At 48.4% G+C, this 14,780-nt stretch overlaps 1 protein-coding gene across 1 annotated transcript in view; it reads right to left on the bottom strand.

The window, feature by feature from the left end:
* The window catches only part of NRXN3 (neurexin 3), a 1,691,473-nt gene that overhangs the window by 1,468,133 nt on the left and 208,560 nt on the right, over positions 1–14,780 (bottom strand). Inside the window, exon 4 of the mRNA XM_034643175.1 lies at positions 4,326–5,742. Coding sequence (XP_034499066.1) covers positions 4,326–5,034 — 709 coding nt within the window. The 5' untranslated portion in view covers positions 5,035–5,742. The remainder of the gene's footprint in view (positions 1–4,325; positions 5,743–14,780) is intronic.

The following is a 14,780-nucleotide window of genomic DNA, read 5'->3' as shown; positions in this document are numbered from 1 at the left end:
CATGAATCTTCACTGAATGAACCTAAAAATGTGGACACACAAGTGGTATGTGACATAAGCTGGCCCACGTAATGAGACTTGGAAGGAGAAATCAACATGTGATGCCTTCTCCATTTTTTAATGGCCCTACCCCACCGGCAACAGGCTGAAATCACACTAAATGAGCTCTTCAGTAAGCCTGGTCCCAAAACGTACACACCTTGGAAGTGAATCAATTCTTCCTGACCGTTAAGGCTGTTAAGAAATTCAATGCATGCACATTCATAACTAAGAATGGTTTAAAAATAAACACTCAATTTTAAACTCATTTCAAGGTAATAATAAACTCTCAATGACCCATGCGGGGATGGTTCTCTAGGGGGAGCTCAGGAAACCTCTTCAATTGCCCAGCGAACTCCCAGGCTACCCATAACGGGACAGACGGGGCTAGACCAAAACCAGTGAATACGCTGTGCGGTAGCCCGACTATCTTCCGCGACAGGTATGCATAATTTTAAAATCATTTTGAACTATCTGTCCTTCTTCTGTCCTCCAAGACCCTTACTAAAAAGGCAAGATTAAACGTCAACATGAACAAGTCTGAAGTTGAGCACCAAAACATTTTATTTATAAACCTAACACCTAGAAGTAAAACTCTGGGACCTCTTCTCCATCACATGCTAGAATGTTCAATGTGACCGTTAATTAGGTTGGGAGTCTTGGAATGAAGTTTTCTCAAGCAGGCTGTGTGGAGTTCAGCCTGCAGCCAGAGAGAGTGACATTTCACCACATGACAGAAGACACTGAGTCCATGACCTCTGACCCTCCAGGCCCAACTTGCTCATGACAGCTATCTCCGGTGTCTTGTGGGTCTTCCCTAGAGAAACACCCACTGGGGGATCAAAACAGCCCAAAGCACATAAAAGAGATGGGCCCATCTGTGCATTCTTCCCAGGGTGCAGCGTGGAGACATTTTGGAGCCATCAGGGCATGGAGAGCCAGACAGGCCAAGCAAACATCAATGCCGCGGGCATGCTAGCAGCTAATGGACCAGAGAGAGCGCCTCCAATAGGCCCCAACCACATCCATCTAAAGCTGCAGGAGCCCTCCCAGCTCTTCCTGCTCCTGAACTGCTAAAGCAGGAACTACAGAACGGATCTTCCAACCTGGGTACAAGCCCTCACACGATCACATGTCAAGGCCTCTCCTACAAATGGGGACAATCAGATGCCTGGTCCACAGGACCCACCGCTGGGAATAAGTACCTGGCTTTCAGGCCTATGACATGTGTAGTTGAAAGGGGGCAGGGTGGGCAATGGCTGCACCCTCACTACCCACTTCACCACATCATCTTTAGGAAAATGGGAGGCTGTTTATTTAGGTTATTTATTTAGGCTATGCACATCTGCTTGACCCTTAGCAGCTGCTGTAATTTCTTCCCCTTAATATTTTACAGGTGAGGATCCTCCCTCACCCCCCCCCACTTACTATCTAAGAGTTAACTACGTGTGGAGAGAGAGATCTTTTCTAAAAGCCTGCGATGTGATTTTTGTCATTGGTTAGACATGAATGATGACAATTACCAGGATCAACAGGCTGCAAGTTATCAACAGTGAATTCTGCTACATCCCCCACCGCCCACACTCCCCTCAACCTTTGCACTGTTCTGTTCCAAGCCAACCAAGTGTTACTGTTCCTACAGAGTTCATTTACTCTATTTATGTATCAGGAGACTAAATGAGCTGTGCTGTGTGTTTGCCTTCTTCAGATGGAAGTATCAATCCACAGCCCCTAGACGATCTGAACCCTGCAGAAAGAACTATTATTAAAAAATCCATGTTGTATTTCGCTATTTAAAAAATTGACTGCCTACAATCTCCTCTAAAGAAATGTCGCTGGAGACCTGAAACATACACAGACACACAGACACACACACACATACCCCCCAAAAGAGAGAGAAGACAAATTGTACACATATACAGCATAGAGATTCTTCCTGGAGAAAAGTGCTGATCCAGACCTGCCCAGAGGAAATGAGTTCTTTTTAAACACAAAAAATGCAATCAGGGATAATCAGCAAGTTAACAACACACTTGCAAACACCCTAGTCCCTAGAAAGGAAGAATGCCAGCTTTCAATCCAAGTTCTGAGAACAGAACAGATCCTTTGGGCGAATGAGAAAACAAGTGATCATGTCAGCGTCTTCAGGCAGAACTTTCTCCAAAGCCAAGAAGCTTTGGAACAGCAGTCAGCTCCAGAAGGCACCTGCTTGTAAGAAGTGCTTCAATAACCACATTCCCAAAGTGGCTTTGTGGATTGGGGTTGCCTCGGCTCCTCTTCCCCATCCGCTTTTCCAGTGGGCTCCATGGGAGAAAAAGAAGCCAAAAAAAGGTGGCATCATGTCTTGAATCTCCCTCTCCTGCAGCCCACCCACGGGAAGGGAGACGCAACGCCTAGAGCAGCCCAGCTAAGGAAAGCGGCCACAGAGACCTGGGGAGGGCTTCCGCAGAAGCCCCTACGTGACCTACAAAGGGGCCTTCAATAAGACCCATCAAGGTGTCCTAGTCACCAGCTTGAACCACCTGTGAAATAAACTTTGCTTTGATTAAAAAAAATTTTAATAGTTGTGGCTAAAGTTCACATCAATTAAAACCTGCTTTAGGCTGGCTGGGCTGCTGTAGGACAGTTTCAGGAACCCTTGAAGACGCTCTTTTTAATTACAAACCGCAAGGCAGGGGCCGCACCGGAAGGAAGAAATCCTGGGAGTCAGTGCTGAGCCACTCATCTGCCCCACCTACCTGACCTCCCCCATCCTACTGCTTCCCAATCTTGGCTGCACAACGGAATTACCCGAGGAATTTTAAAAAGGTGCTTGGGGGGCACCTGGGTAGCACAGCGGTTAGGCGTCTGCCTTCGGCTCAGGGCGTGATCCCGGCGTTATGGGATCGAGCCCCACATCAGGCTCCTCCACTATGAGCCTGCTTCTTCCTCTCCCACTCCCCTTGCTTGTGGTCCTTCTCTCGCTGGCTGTCTCTGTCTCAGTCGAATAAATAAATAAAATCTTTAAAAAATAAGTAAATAAATAAAAAAGGTGCTTGGATCCCACCCCCCCCCCAAAACGCTGATTGAATGGGTCCAGAGGGTGGCCCGAGAGTTGTTAAACTCCCCTAAGTGATCCTAACATGTGCCGCCAAGGTTGAGAACCACTGTTCTGCCCTAGACCGTCCCACCACCTCCACGGAGAGAGACATTTCTAGAAGAATCCAGGACTTGACACCAAAAGAATAGGAGAAAAGAGACCTTCCTTACCTCTTCCTCATCCCAGCCTCCCAGCACACATACCCCTGTGGTCAGTTCTCATGTTCTTCGTCATGTCAACACTTCCTTCTGCTCAAAGCTAGGCCTTCAGTGAGTCTTGGAGTCCAGGAATCTGGATTTTAAGTATTTGTCAAAGTAGAGTCTGGATCACTTCTCTCACATACAATCCCAAACAGTCAGAATTCAGTGAATGAGGTGAGGACAGTCTAAGTCTTTAGGCCTGAGTTCCCCCTTCCCTTTCCCTGGGAAGCAGTAGTTGAACTTGGGAGGCTCTCCAAGGTTACGCGGAGTATGGCTAGCTCCCTCAGGCACTTGGCTGGACAAGGGTCCTGTCAGTCTCTGTGCTTTCCTGTACCATTCTCAGTACGGGGACAGGTGAAGGGAGGACAGGAAAGAAGAACCTCATGTGAAAAATCCTGCTGCTAGAATGAGGTGGTGAGGAGGCCCATCGCCATTCGCTTCATTCACCCTCCAGATGCTTCCCTCAAAGACTGGGGAGGGGGAGCAAGTGGAAGGGCTAGGATGACGGCAGGCCAAGCATAGCCTGTGAGCCATCCACCCTCATTCTCCTTTGCATGGGCATTCTTCATCCTGGGGGTTAAGGAGGGACTGATGGGGAAACTCCCACCCGTCCTAAGGGACCAACTCTCCAGGGACCAGGAGGGACAGAGATAGCCACTTTGCCCATTTTTACTGGACTTCTTGCTCTGTGCTAACCCTGCTGAGCTATGCTCCAATGGAAGGAGCTGGGCTGGGCCGCACATCCTGCAGTCTGCTCCATCTCGCCCTTTGAGTAAGGAGCCCGTGACTGAGCAGCCAGGACCCTCTTCTTGCTGAGATCTGGTGGGTTTTCCATGGACAGCCATCAAAGGACTTCCACCCCCTCCTCAGGGAAAGGGACCCGATCATCTAACACGTAACTAAAGGTGGCCCTCAATGACAGTGTTGGTTTCTATCAAGGGTCTCAGGCCTCACCCAACCCAGTGGGTGGGTCTCCAGTAAGAGAGGGCTAGGGAAGAAGGTCTTACCTTCCGAGCAGAGCTTGCCTCCATAGCCGGTGGTGGAACAGTCACAGGTGGGGTGGCCATCCAGGAGAAAGCAGATCCCCCCATTTTCGCAGGGACGCTCACCGCAGGGCCCCTCGGCGTCCAACTGGACTCCCTGGCTCCCCAGAAGCCGAGGCTCTGAGTTGCCATACTTGAGATCCAGGATTAATCCTCTGAAGCCGGGCATGGCCTGTACTCCATCAAGGGTCAGGGCAGAAGGTCGTATGTCCGCGGGGACTCCGCCAAGGAACAAGTCACTGACCACATCCATGTAGGGCCGCTGAGGCTGCAGCTCGCCCGCCTGGCCCTCGCCGTCCAGCACCAGCACCGTGCGCAGGCGGTTGCGGCTCACCATGAGGAAGTGCCAGCTGCTGTCATTCACCTGCTTGTCGGACAGCACGGCGGTCTCCGCACAGTCCATGCTGAAGCGGAGCTGCACGCGGCCGTCCACCAGGGAAAGGCAGAGGAAGTCGCAGACGCCGCCGTCGTCCAGGTAAAGGAGCAGCCCCGTGGACACGTTGGTCTTGAACTGGAAGCTCAGGTCGCTGCGCGTGCTGGCATCCCAGCGGAGGTAGCGGGCCCACTGGTTGGGGAGGCCCATGAACTCGAGGCCCAGGCAGAGCCCCAGCAGCGACCCCAGCAGGACGCTCACCTTCAGGGTGAAGAAAACCGAGTTGGCGGTGAAGCTCATCGTGGCAGCCAGGATGGAGCCCGGAGGAGCAGCGGGCGGGGGAACAGCCCTCGGGGGACAATCCCCCTTGGCGGCGGAAGGGAGAGAGGAAGAGGAGGCGGGCTGGGGGCACAGAGAGCACACGAGAGGAAGGAGGCGCACACACACCAATACCCAGAGGGTGAGGAAGAAGGAACGCGAACAAGACGGCCCCAGACGGGCACACGAGCAAGAGATTCAAGGAAGCGGCAGAGGAAGGAGGCGGGGCAGCAGAAGAGGAGGGAAGTCAGGTGGGAAAGTGGGGAACGGGAGTGAGGAGCAAAGTGTCCTTCTCCAAGAAAAGATCTCAGCTATCCATGTGGATCCGGAGGCCTTGATTCGAGGAGGAGAAGGTACACGGCGGGTGGAAGCCTTCAGCAATGCACTCCTCCCAACGGACCCCCAAACACCCCAGCCAGGGAGGCCGGGGAGAGGGCTGGGGTGGGGGTGCCGTGATGGAGGAGGCGTGAGTGGTGGTGAGGTGAGCCAGGTAAAGGGCAGAAACAGGCCAAGGACCAGCCCTGAAGTTTTACCTCCTAGCAGCAGGGGGCTGCAGGGAGCGGGGCAGCCCAAAGCTGAGTGCTCAGGCCGAGCAGGGCCCAGGGCAGAGCCGAAGCAGGTTCAGGCTTCATGGTGCGGGCCAGAGGCAGTCCTGCCCATAACCTGCCTCTCAGCACTCCAGAAAAAGACCTGCAGGGAGAAGGGGGGAGGCAGAAAGAAGAGAGAGATTAGGGCGGTGTCAGGAAAATATTACGCCTATTTCACAAATATTGATGACTTGCTGACTATGAGCCAGGTTGCTCTAGTGATTTCCACCGTGCCTGGTGCTTTAAATAGGAGAGAGGGCCCAAGTTCTTCCTGGGCTGTCGCAGGACCCTGAGCTCAGTGCCCAATGATGCACGTGGCTTTTCCATATGCAAAAATAGTATAGAACTCCCAAAGCCCTATCAGCACATTTTTACAGGATCCGTATCACGGGGTGACATAGCTAAAATTTATTTGTAAGGTAAGTGCTAACATTTTATACACTCAAATACACACATATAATTTTAACTATTTACCTACTAAAAGGCATGAAATGACATGGATTTCTTTTTAGATTTCCCTTTTTCAATTTGACAATCCGATGCCTGGGTGTAGGCAGTCTAAGACAAATTCCCACCTTTACGTTTTTGAAAGAAATATTTCTAAAAATCAGCAGAAATAAATTAGAAAGTGAGTAATGAGCAAAATAAGTCTCATCTCTTAATACATGTTGGTGAAAAGTTCTTATAGAAAAAAATGTGCTCTGAGACTTAAAGAAAAGCTGTGCCTGCATCCTAGTTCTTTTAGGTGGAACTTTGAGCCAACTTCTGAACCTGTTTGAGCTTCTATTCCCTCTTTGGTAAAGCAGAGGGAAGAAGTTTCTTTCTAAGGCTGGAGAGAGGAGACAATGAGATCATGCATGGGAAGATCCTAGCATGAGAGACTGTATGCATAGTAGGGGATCAATAAACGCTACATTCTTTACTTCTTATTTCTAGATTGAAAGGGGTGGGAAGAAGAGTCGCTTTGTGTCTGTGCATGTGTGAGTGTGTGGGTGTCTGCAGACCAGGGGCAGGATTAAAACCACAAGTACTTTTTTAAAAACTACAAAAACTGCAGAATGAACAACAAAGAAGGAATAGCACGAACCTAGAGCATATCACACATATTTTATACTGGTTGGAAAGGCACCAACACCCCGTCGAGGGGGTGAACTAGATGTTGACTCTAACAGACTCTGGCCCACGTAGCCAAGTGGAGACGTCTTTGTTCACATAAGAGCAATGAGTATAATTTCCGAAAGCTGTGCAAATGGCTGCTTATGAATGGACACTTTTGATAGTTCACCATAGTCTCTATTAGACCATTACTGTCCGCTATTTTTAGGATGATCGCATTCGCAAAACCAGCTATTACCCCTGCTTTGAAGAGGAAAATCTTCCTTAGCCAGGAACAAACGTCTATTCCCACTGAAAAAACAAATCCAATCAATAAGAGGTTGATTAAATCCAGCGCAAGGAAAGCCTTTCTTCTATAAAAGCAGTGGTTCCCAAAGTGTGGCAGGGTACCCCCCATCATGCAAAAGAAGCGTCACTGGAACACACGCAGCAGTCTGGAAGTGCCAAGTCATGTGGGTTTTGTCAGAGCCACCTGTTAAAACTTCAGAAATTTTTGAACTGGCTAAGGTCACTTTGGTAGCATGAAATCAACCACGCTAGGAGTATTTACACCATGGAAATAGTCAAATACTACAAATTTGAGTCTTTGAGAAAATGAGATTTAAGGAAAGCCTAAAAAGAGAGTGAGGGATTAGCCATGGGAAGAATGTCCAGAAGTAACAGCGCAAAGGCCTTGAGACTGGAGCAGGCTGGTACATGTGAAGAAGAGCAAGTAGGTTGGTGCCGTTGGAGTGAGCAGAAGACATGAAGCCAGAGGCAGATGATCAAGAGGCCAGGTGATGGGACATGACCCAGTCTCTGCGAATGTGATCATCGTATGAGGTGAAGTATGCCAACCAAGGAAAAAGGCAACATCCCAGGGGGAGACGAAACCCTGGTCTGAAAAGAGGACTCCTTCTGGTTTCAACTACAGCCACAGCCACATATTTCCTTAAATCAAATGCTTGAAAGGGGCCACTTTCAGGGAATGTGCTCAGAGGATAACAGCTCCTCTATTCCCTCCCCACATCATGCATTTTATTTACAGAAGTGGGGGGAGGGGGCAAGAAAAGAGGAGGCAAGGCAGGTATGAGCAGAAGGAACAAGCTTCTTATAGGGGAGGTACTCCAATCCTGTAATTATTAATGAGCCAAGAATATAAAAATCACGTGGCCATAATGGAGCCCAGAGTGTGTAAGCTCAAGAGGCTTGGGACAGTTTTCTCAGTGACACTACTCTGGCTGCTCCAGCTTTTGGGGGAGCTTCCCTCTCCACTCCCCGTCCTGCCAGTTTAGACCAACGAGTCTACTGACTGACAGGCAAGTCCCAGGCTCAGATGGCCAAAGCCAATGGAGCCCTCTGCGGGAGGAAAGGACGTAAAGATGAAGGGCCCAATATTATGGATGAGCAGGGATATGGGAAACGCTTGAAACTTCCAGACTGGTCTATACTGTCTATCAACTTACCTCTGAGCCTCTGAAAGTCACTTTTTTGTCTGAATAAATTAAATGACTTGCTCAACTCAATATGTTTATTGAGCCCTGATTCATTCGAGACACTGGTCTATCAAAGCAGAATAAGAAACCACTCTTGCCCTCAAAGGCTTCAAAAAATAGTGGGGTCAGGTGTGCTGCAGAGACACAAAGCACAGTGACAAAGAGCCTGGCTCTAGAAGCTTGATGGGGAGCTCCCTGTGGGCAGGGTATACTTCACCATGGTGCTTGCCACAGGGCCTTGGCACAGAGTGGGAGCTCAGGAAACATGTGTAGAGGACGGAAAGAGAAAACAGAAGCTGACAAGCATCCCCGTGGATCATCTGACTTCTGTTCCATGCAGTGGCCTCCACATCACCCCACTTTACACAACAACAGCAATCCTGAGCCCCCACACTTCTCTGGATGCCAACCTCAGATGACCCCAAAAGGCAAAGCAGCACATGCCTAGTGATCTGAGGAAACCCATGAATGAAGATCTAAGCTTCCCAGGGACACTCCCATCCAAGGAGGATCATGGGAATTTTCCCAGCATGTTCTGGGGTGACAGCTCCATCCGCCTGAGTCTCTCACGTCGGAGTCACAGTCCTGCCCTCCAGCCCAGACCAGCACTGGAGACACCGACGTTCTCCTGCCAACATCCAGAGCGATCAAAAAGGCTGGCTGAGGAAAACTTAAGTTTTCTTTCCCGCACGTGCCAGGCAGAATCTGATTTCAGGACTGGGAATATCAGAATTGGGTTGACAGACTTGACACCATATAGTCTGCCCTTCCATTGCTTTCTTGGATTGTGGACATGCTCATGGCCTCTGAGAAACTGCCAATACGGCCAAAAGCTAAAGATGACCTTACACTGAGTAGCACAGACCTTGAGCCACCTGCCCCAGCATTTCTTCTCCAGCCTTCTCTACCCTTCTAGCAGAGCTACACAAGGCTCAAGAAATGGGGAAAATGGGAGCAGAGAGCCCTCTCCACCCAGTCAGCCAGCTTCCACCCTCTCTTGAGCCATCGGATGGCCCAGGCAGCTGTAGGCGTACGGGTGGTTTGCCCCAGAGCCTGCAAGGAGGGCCGGGGCTGGCGCAGAAGCGCAATGTTCATCTGTTATGTGGGAATCTAGCAGGAAAGTGAGTGACATCATCTAATTGCCAACTAATTTACATAATTATCAAATGGCACACTTTTTATGTGGGGTTAACATCTTTGCAAATGTCTCACAATCCGGCTGCTCAGGAGACAGGGGGCCCCTCTCACAACTCTGACACACAGGCTATTTGCCATAGGCCTGGCTTGGAAGAGCTGGCTGCCATTTGCCCTTCCACCTGCTCTCTCCAGTTCCTCCACTCTCTTGAGACAGACTCAGGAGAAAGCGGGGTCTGTGTCTAGAATCAGGATGGGTATGTGAAGGCATGATGATAACTGTCCCCAAGCCCAGATCGGGCTTGCCATTTCTCCCTTTAGAAATTCTCATTCACTTCCCTCTTATTCCCTTCACCAGAACCAGAAAACCCATACAATGGCTCTCTGTTGGTTTTACTCACCTCCCCCTTTACCACACTCCTCACTCCACTTTGAAGCTAAAATGATTTTCACCAATCTCAGTCCTGGTCATTCAGGTGGGGTTTATCCCAATCCCAGATCCTGCAACCCAATGTAGCCAATTAGGACCTTCCAATCTCCTGCCACAGTGATTAGTTTAGGGATCAGCCTGTCACCCAAACAGAGTCAAATTAGAATCAACCCTGGGGCTTTTGCTGGACTTATGGAGAGAAAGGTCCTCTCTTCTCACCATCCTGTCAAACTATTAGAATGAAGCCCAGAGTTGATGAGAGAAACCAAAATGACCTCGTCTAAGAATAAAGACAACAAACAAAAAAGAAGAGCCAAGAGATGGCTTAAGAGAGACTTCTAGTGATGTTTTAGCACCTAGATGCAAACAGGCCTGAAGCCCAGTGTCCAGTAGATCCTGGGATTTCCGTTCTATGAATCACACTTTTTTTTTTTTTTTTGCTTAAGCTAGTTTGAATTGGATTACTAGACCTACAAACACACTGCCATTGACCTATTGACAAGAGCTTTCATTTCATATGGTCGCCCATACCTGTCAGGACTCCCTGTGACCTGAGACACATGTCAAATGGCTCACCCTCCCCCCCACCAGTGCTCCCCACTCCCATTTGTCCCTGTCCTTGGGCGAAGGCATAGGATGTGGGCATACACTACTCCTAGGTGCTTGGGGGGGGGCAGTGCAGGCTTGCTCTGTACAATAGCTTCCGAGATTCACTAAGTCAACTAAACTGCGCCCCGCCTGATACTACACAACTAGGGCAGCCCCCCTCCCCATGCTTAGCCCTCTCTACCTCGATGCACCAGTAAAGACTCTACAGCAGGCCGTGAGGGAGGTGAAGGCACGGGTTCCCTCCAAGACATGAAAGCAGTTCGGGGTAACGATGTACAACATGGGCCTTGACATAAGGCCAGGCTAGATCTAAACCCAGACTCACTATTATAGCTATTTAGCCCGGGGCACTCTCTGAGCCTCTGTTTGTTCATCCAAAAAAAATGGAATGATAATATCTATCTCATAGGGTAGTTCTGAATTTTATTAAATTTTAAAAAGTATAGAGGTACAATTACTTCTAGAAAATTGTGTGACAGTAACTACTAAAGCTGAGTATTTTTACCCCATGACTCTACAACTCCCTTCCTAGGTATATACCAACAGAGATGCTTACATATGCCCAACCAAAGACGTGCATGACAATGTTTATAACAATGCTCTTCACAATAGCCAAAACCTAGAAAATAACCAAATGCCCATTCGCAGCCGAATGGAGAAATCAGTTGTAGTCTAGTCATGCAAAATGCTGTAGGGCAGTAAGAATAACTGGTCTTCATCTCCAGACAGCAGTATGGCTGAAGCTCACAACAGGGTTGTGAATGTGGAACACCGAATGTGTTCCATTTATATAAGGTACAAAAAGAGGCAAAATTACTCTATGCCGTTAAATGCCAGAATAGTGGTTACCCTTGGGGAAGTTGCTGACTAGAAAAAGGCAAAGGGGTAAAGGGGTTCTATTTCTGGATCTGGGAGATGTTGCACGTTGGGTTCAGTTTGTAAAAATGCACTGGTTGAGCACGATGTATGTACTTTTCTGTACATATGTTATTCCCTGAGTCAAAACCAATCCCTTATCTGGGAAAATGTGGGCAAACATCCGCCAGGTCTTCCAACAGGGATCCCACTGTCCTTCTCTCCTCCCAGTCCATGCTGCACCTCAGATCCCTCTTTCACAATTTATTCAAGAATACCACCGTTCCTATTTTCTCTTCTTCCCCTGAAATCTGCTGAGCTGTGTCTAGTCTCAAAGGTCCTTGGCCACCAAGCTTACCCTACCCTCTGTTTGCTGGCCTTACCCCTCCTGGAAAGGGAAGGGGGAGATATAGGGAAGGCCTCCAAAGACCTCAATTCCAGTCTATCAAATAGGCCTCTAGAGAAGGGTGTTTGAACCTTACATTATGCTGAAAAAAGGATAGCCATGTGGAGAGAAGAGTATTTTTTAAAGCCTTGAACTATAATACCTTTTTTAAAAACTGAATTTTCCATAAAAACTAAGAAGTAGCCATGTCAGACTAACCTAAATTCCTTTCCTGTCAAGAATACTAATCTAGTGCAGTAGAGACACACAGGACTTCAGCCAATCTTTTCGAAAAGTTTCTCATGCTATGAGGAATATAAGGTGGACAGAACCAAGAAAAAGTGTCACTGGCAAAACAACAGCATTCAGAGAGGGTGAGCAGCTTCTGGTGTGAGGTCAGGCCTTGCCCCACTCCTCATATTCATCAAGAGCTTGAGTAGGACTGGTCATGTTTGGGGGTGACCTGACACTGACATTCAGTGAGCATCCCAGATGATGCTGTGGGATCTCAAGAGGTCACGTAGGCTTACACAGCCTAAGTCTAGTACAACGAACTTTGATGGAGATAAATGGAAAACTATAAGATTTGATCCTCCAAAATAAACCACCCATAAACATGGAAGGTATAATTTGTAATCGTATGGTAAACTAGAACTGAGGAATCAAAAAGACAAGATGAGGCGAGAGGAGTGCGTGTGTTCTGTGACTGCCAGATAACCAAATGCAATTTTAGATCACATGAATTAAAACATAAGTTACAGGAAAAGGGAAATGGTCATTTGCGTCAATTTGATCATTAGATTTTTATTCTGAGCCCCACTCTTTGAGAGAGGTGTAGGTAACGTGGTAGGTAGTAAATTGAGAGGAAGTCTTTTTGTTAACTTTTTTTTTAGCCATAGAGTACCCATGGTATAGAGAGAAAGATTTAAAAAAAAAAATAGCTCAGATCCTGTAAAGCACTTACATGTTAGTAAAAAGGAAAGACATGAGCCTAAATCATATAAGGAGACAGATCAAAGTTGAGGGGTAGGCTTTATCTAGTATGGGTTCAAAATGGCAGTGGTCCATCTCTAGGGTCCAATAAAATGCTGGTGCTAGGGTAAATGCCCCTTTCGTGGAAGTCAAAAGCATGCATTCTGGAGCCAGACTTCATGGGTTCAAATCCCAGACTCACCACTTGCTGCCTGTGTGACCCTGAGCAAGTCACTTACACTATGTGCCTCAGTTGCCTCATCTGTAAAATGTTGATTATATTAATGAGTTGCCATAGTAAGACAACTACTACAAGGTAAAGCCCTCAGGACAGAGCTCAGCAGGGACAAGTACCAAGCGAATGCAGCCACCGCTGCTGCTGCTGTTACTGTGGTCCTTGATGTTCATATTTCATCCTCGCAGCATGGCTGATGCTGGTACCTCTCCCTGGCCTGCTCAGAGAGTGTAAGCTGGGTAGACGGACATCTTTCAAAATCCATCCCAATGACAGAGACAATGCTAAGAGTCATACCTGAGTCCCTTTAAATGAGAAACCTTTGGAGATATCAGGGTGTCTGGGCTTATGGGGGCAACTCAGCAGTGGTGTGAGCAGCACCTTCAGGGGTCGGAAGCGTTCCTACATTGGAAGAAAGTTTCCACAGGTTCTCTACGGCCCTCAAAGATAGGATTCCGCTCAGTGAATAAAGTTGAGGAAGAGTATTTGAATCTTTACACACAGACCACCTCAAGATAAAGTGGGCTTCTGTGTCGTTGGAGATATTCCAGAAGAGGCTAGACAGCCTTTGGAGTTGTATGTCCAGTACTCGATAGGTGTGCGTGTAGCGTAATAGGGTCTAGAAGAACAGGAGGTGACTGGCCTGATGAAGTCAGTGAAGACTTCTCAGAGAAGGGGAACTTAATGGAAACCTGAAGGATAAGTAGAACATAGGCAACTGGAAAGGAGAAGTCTGGTGCGGGGGGAAAGACCACTGGACTGGGGGGTCAGAACCAGGCTCTGTCTTTCCCTTAACTATTGGCCAAATGACCTTATGGAAAACTGTTATGTATCCAATTTTTAGTTCTTCTCTTGTAAATTAGAACAATGAATACACCTTCCTGGATGTTGCGAGCATCAGAGGAGGTAAAGGACTACATAGTGTAATTTAATAATCATGCCTTCTTACCATGCCTTGACAAGTCTCTAAAGGTTCATATCAAAAGCAACCCATGGCTTTAATCTCTCTCGTCTGCTACCTCCACTCCATCGCCAGGGGACCCCCTAGCTGTCTTGTGGGCAAAACGCAACAAACTCTTATCCACAGATTGCAGGACTCAGCCCTCGCAAGGTGCCAATGGCTTCCCCAGCATCCCAGGTGCATCCAGGAACCCAAGAAGCTGTGGTCATTCGCAATTCAGGCTCCTCCCTTCTCCTATCTTCTCTCCCAGCCAGCGGGCCTCTCCAGCCCAGAGTTCTAGGCCGTGGGTTGGGAAGCCATCTGGCTGTGGGGAGAGTTAATAATTTATAATGGAGATAATCACCCTTCAAGATCCTCGCCTCTTGGGACCATTAAAAAGGATTCAATTGAGAGTCAGTGAGTTCTTTACGTGAGGGGACAGGGAGAAGGAGGGAGGGGAGGGCTGGAGGTGGGGAGGAAAAGAGGAGGAGAAAGGGAGGGGGAAAATCAACTAGATGTTTAGCTGATCTGCCCTCCTAAAGGAGGCAGGGGAAGAGGGAAATTATTCAGTCCAAGAAGACAATCTTATCCAGCTTTCACAGCACCAGCCCAGCAAGAGTGCAATTTACGGGTCTTTTCTCCTAGCCAACTCTCTCTATACAAAGGGGAAAAAAATCAAACACATGCAAGAGATGGGGAGAGAGATGCAGACAAGAGAAAATAAGCCTGCCCAGCAATCATGTCTGGGGCTGCTGGGATGGCTTTCTCTGTTCTCTTTCCAGGGCACAGTAAGGCCCCCACTGTGCTAATTATTCCCATTACTTGACAAATTCTCCATTAACAAAGCAAGTAGTGCCAGAGCTGGCAGGGGGATGTGCAGAGGCTCCGGACAGACTAGAGCTGTTCAGACCCAGACCAGACAGCCCCCAGCTTCACCATGGAACAAAAGTGGGGCACAGCCCCATCTGTGGGGTTTACCTCGGAGAGGCA

Source organism: Ailuropoda melanoleuca, chromosome 14, assembly GCF_002007445.2.
Source record: "Ailuropoda melanoleuca isolate Jingjing chromosome 14, ASM200744v2, whole genome shotgun sequence".
Lineage (NCBI taxonomy): Eukaryota > Metazoa > Chordata > Mammalia > Carnivora > Ursidae > Ailuropoda > Ailuropoda melanoleuca.
The sequence above is the reverse complement of the archived record's forward strand: the minus strand, read 5'-3'. Positions and strand labels throughout refer to the sequence as shown.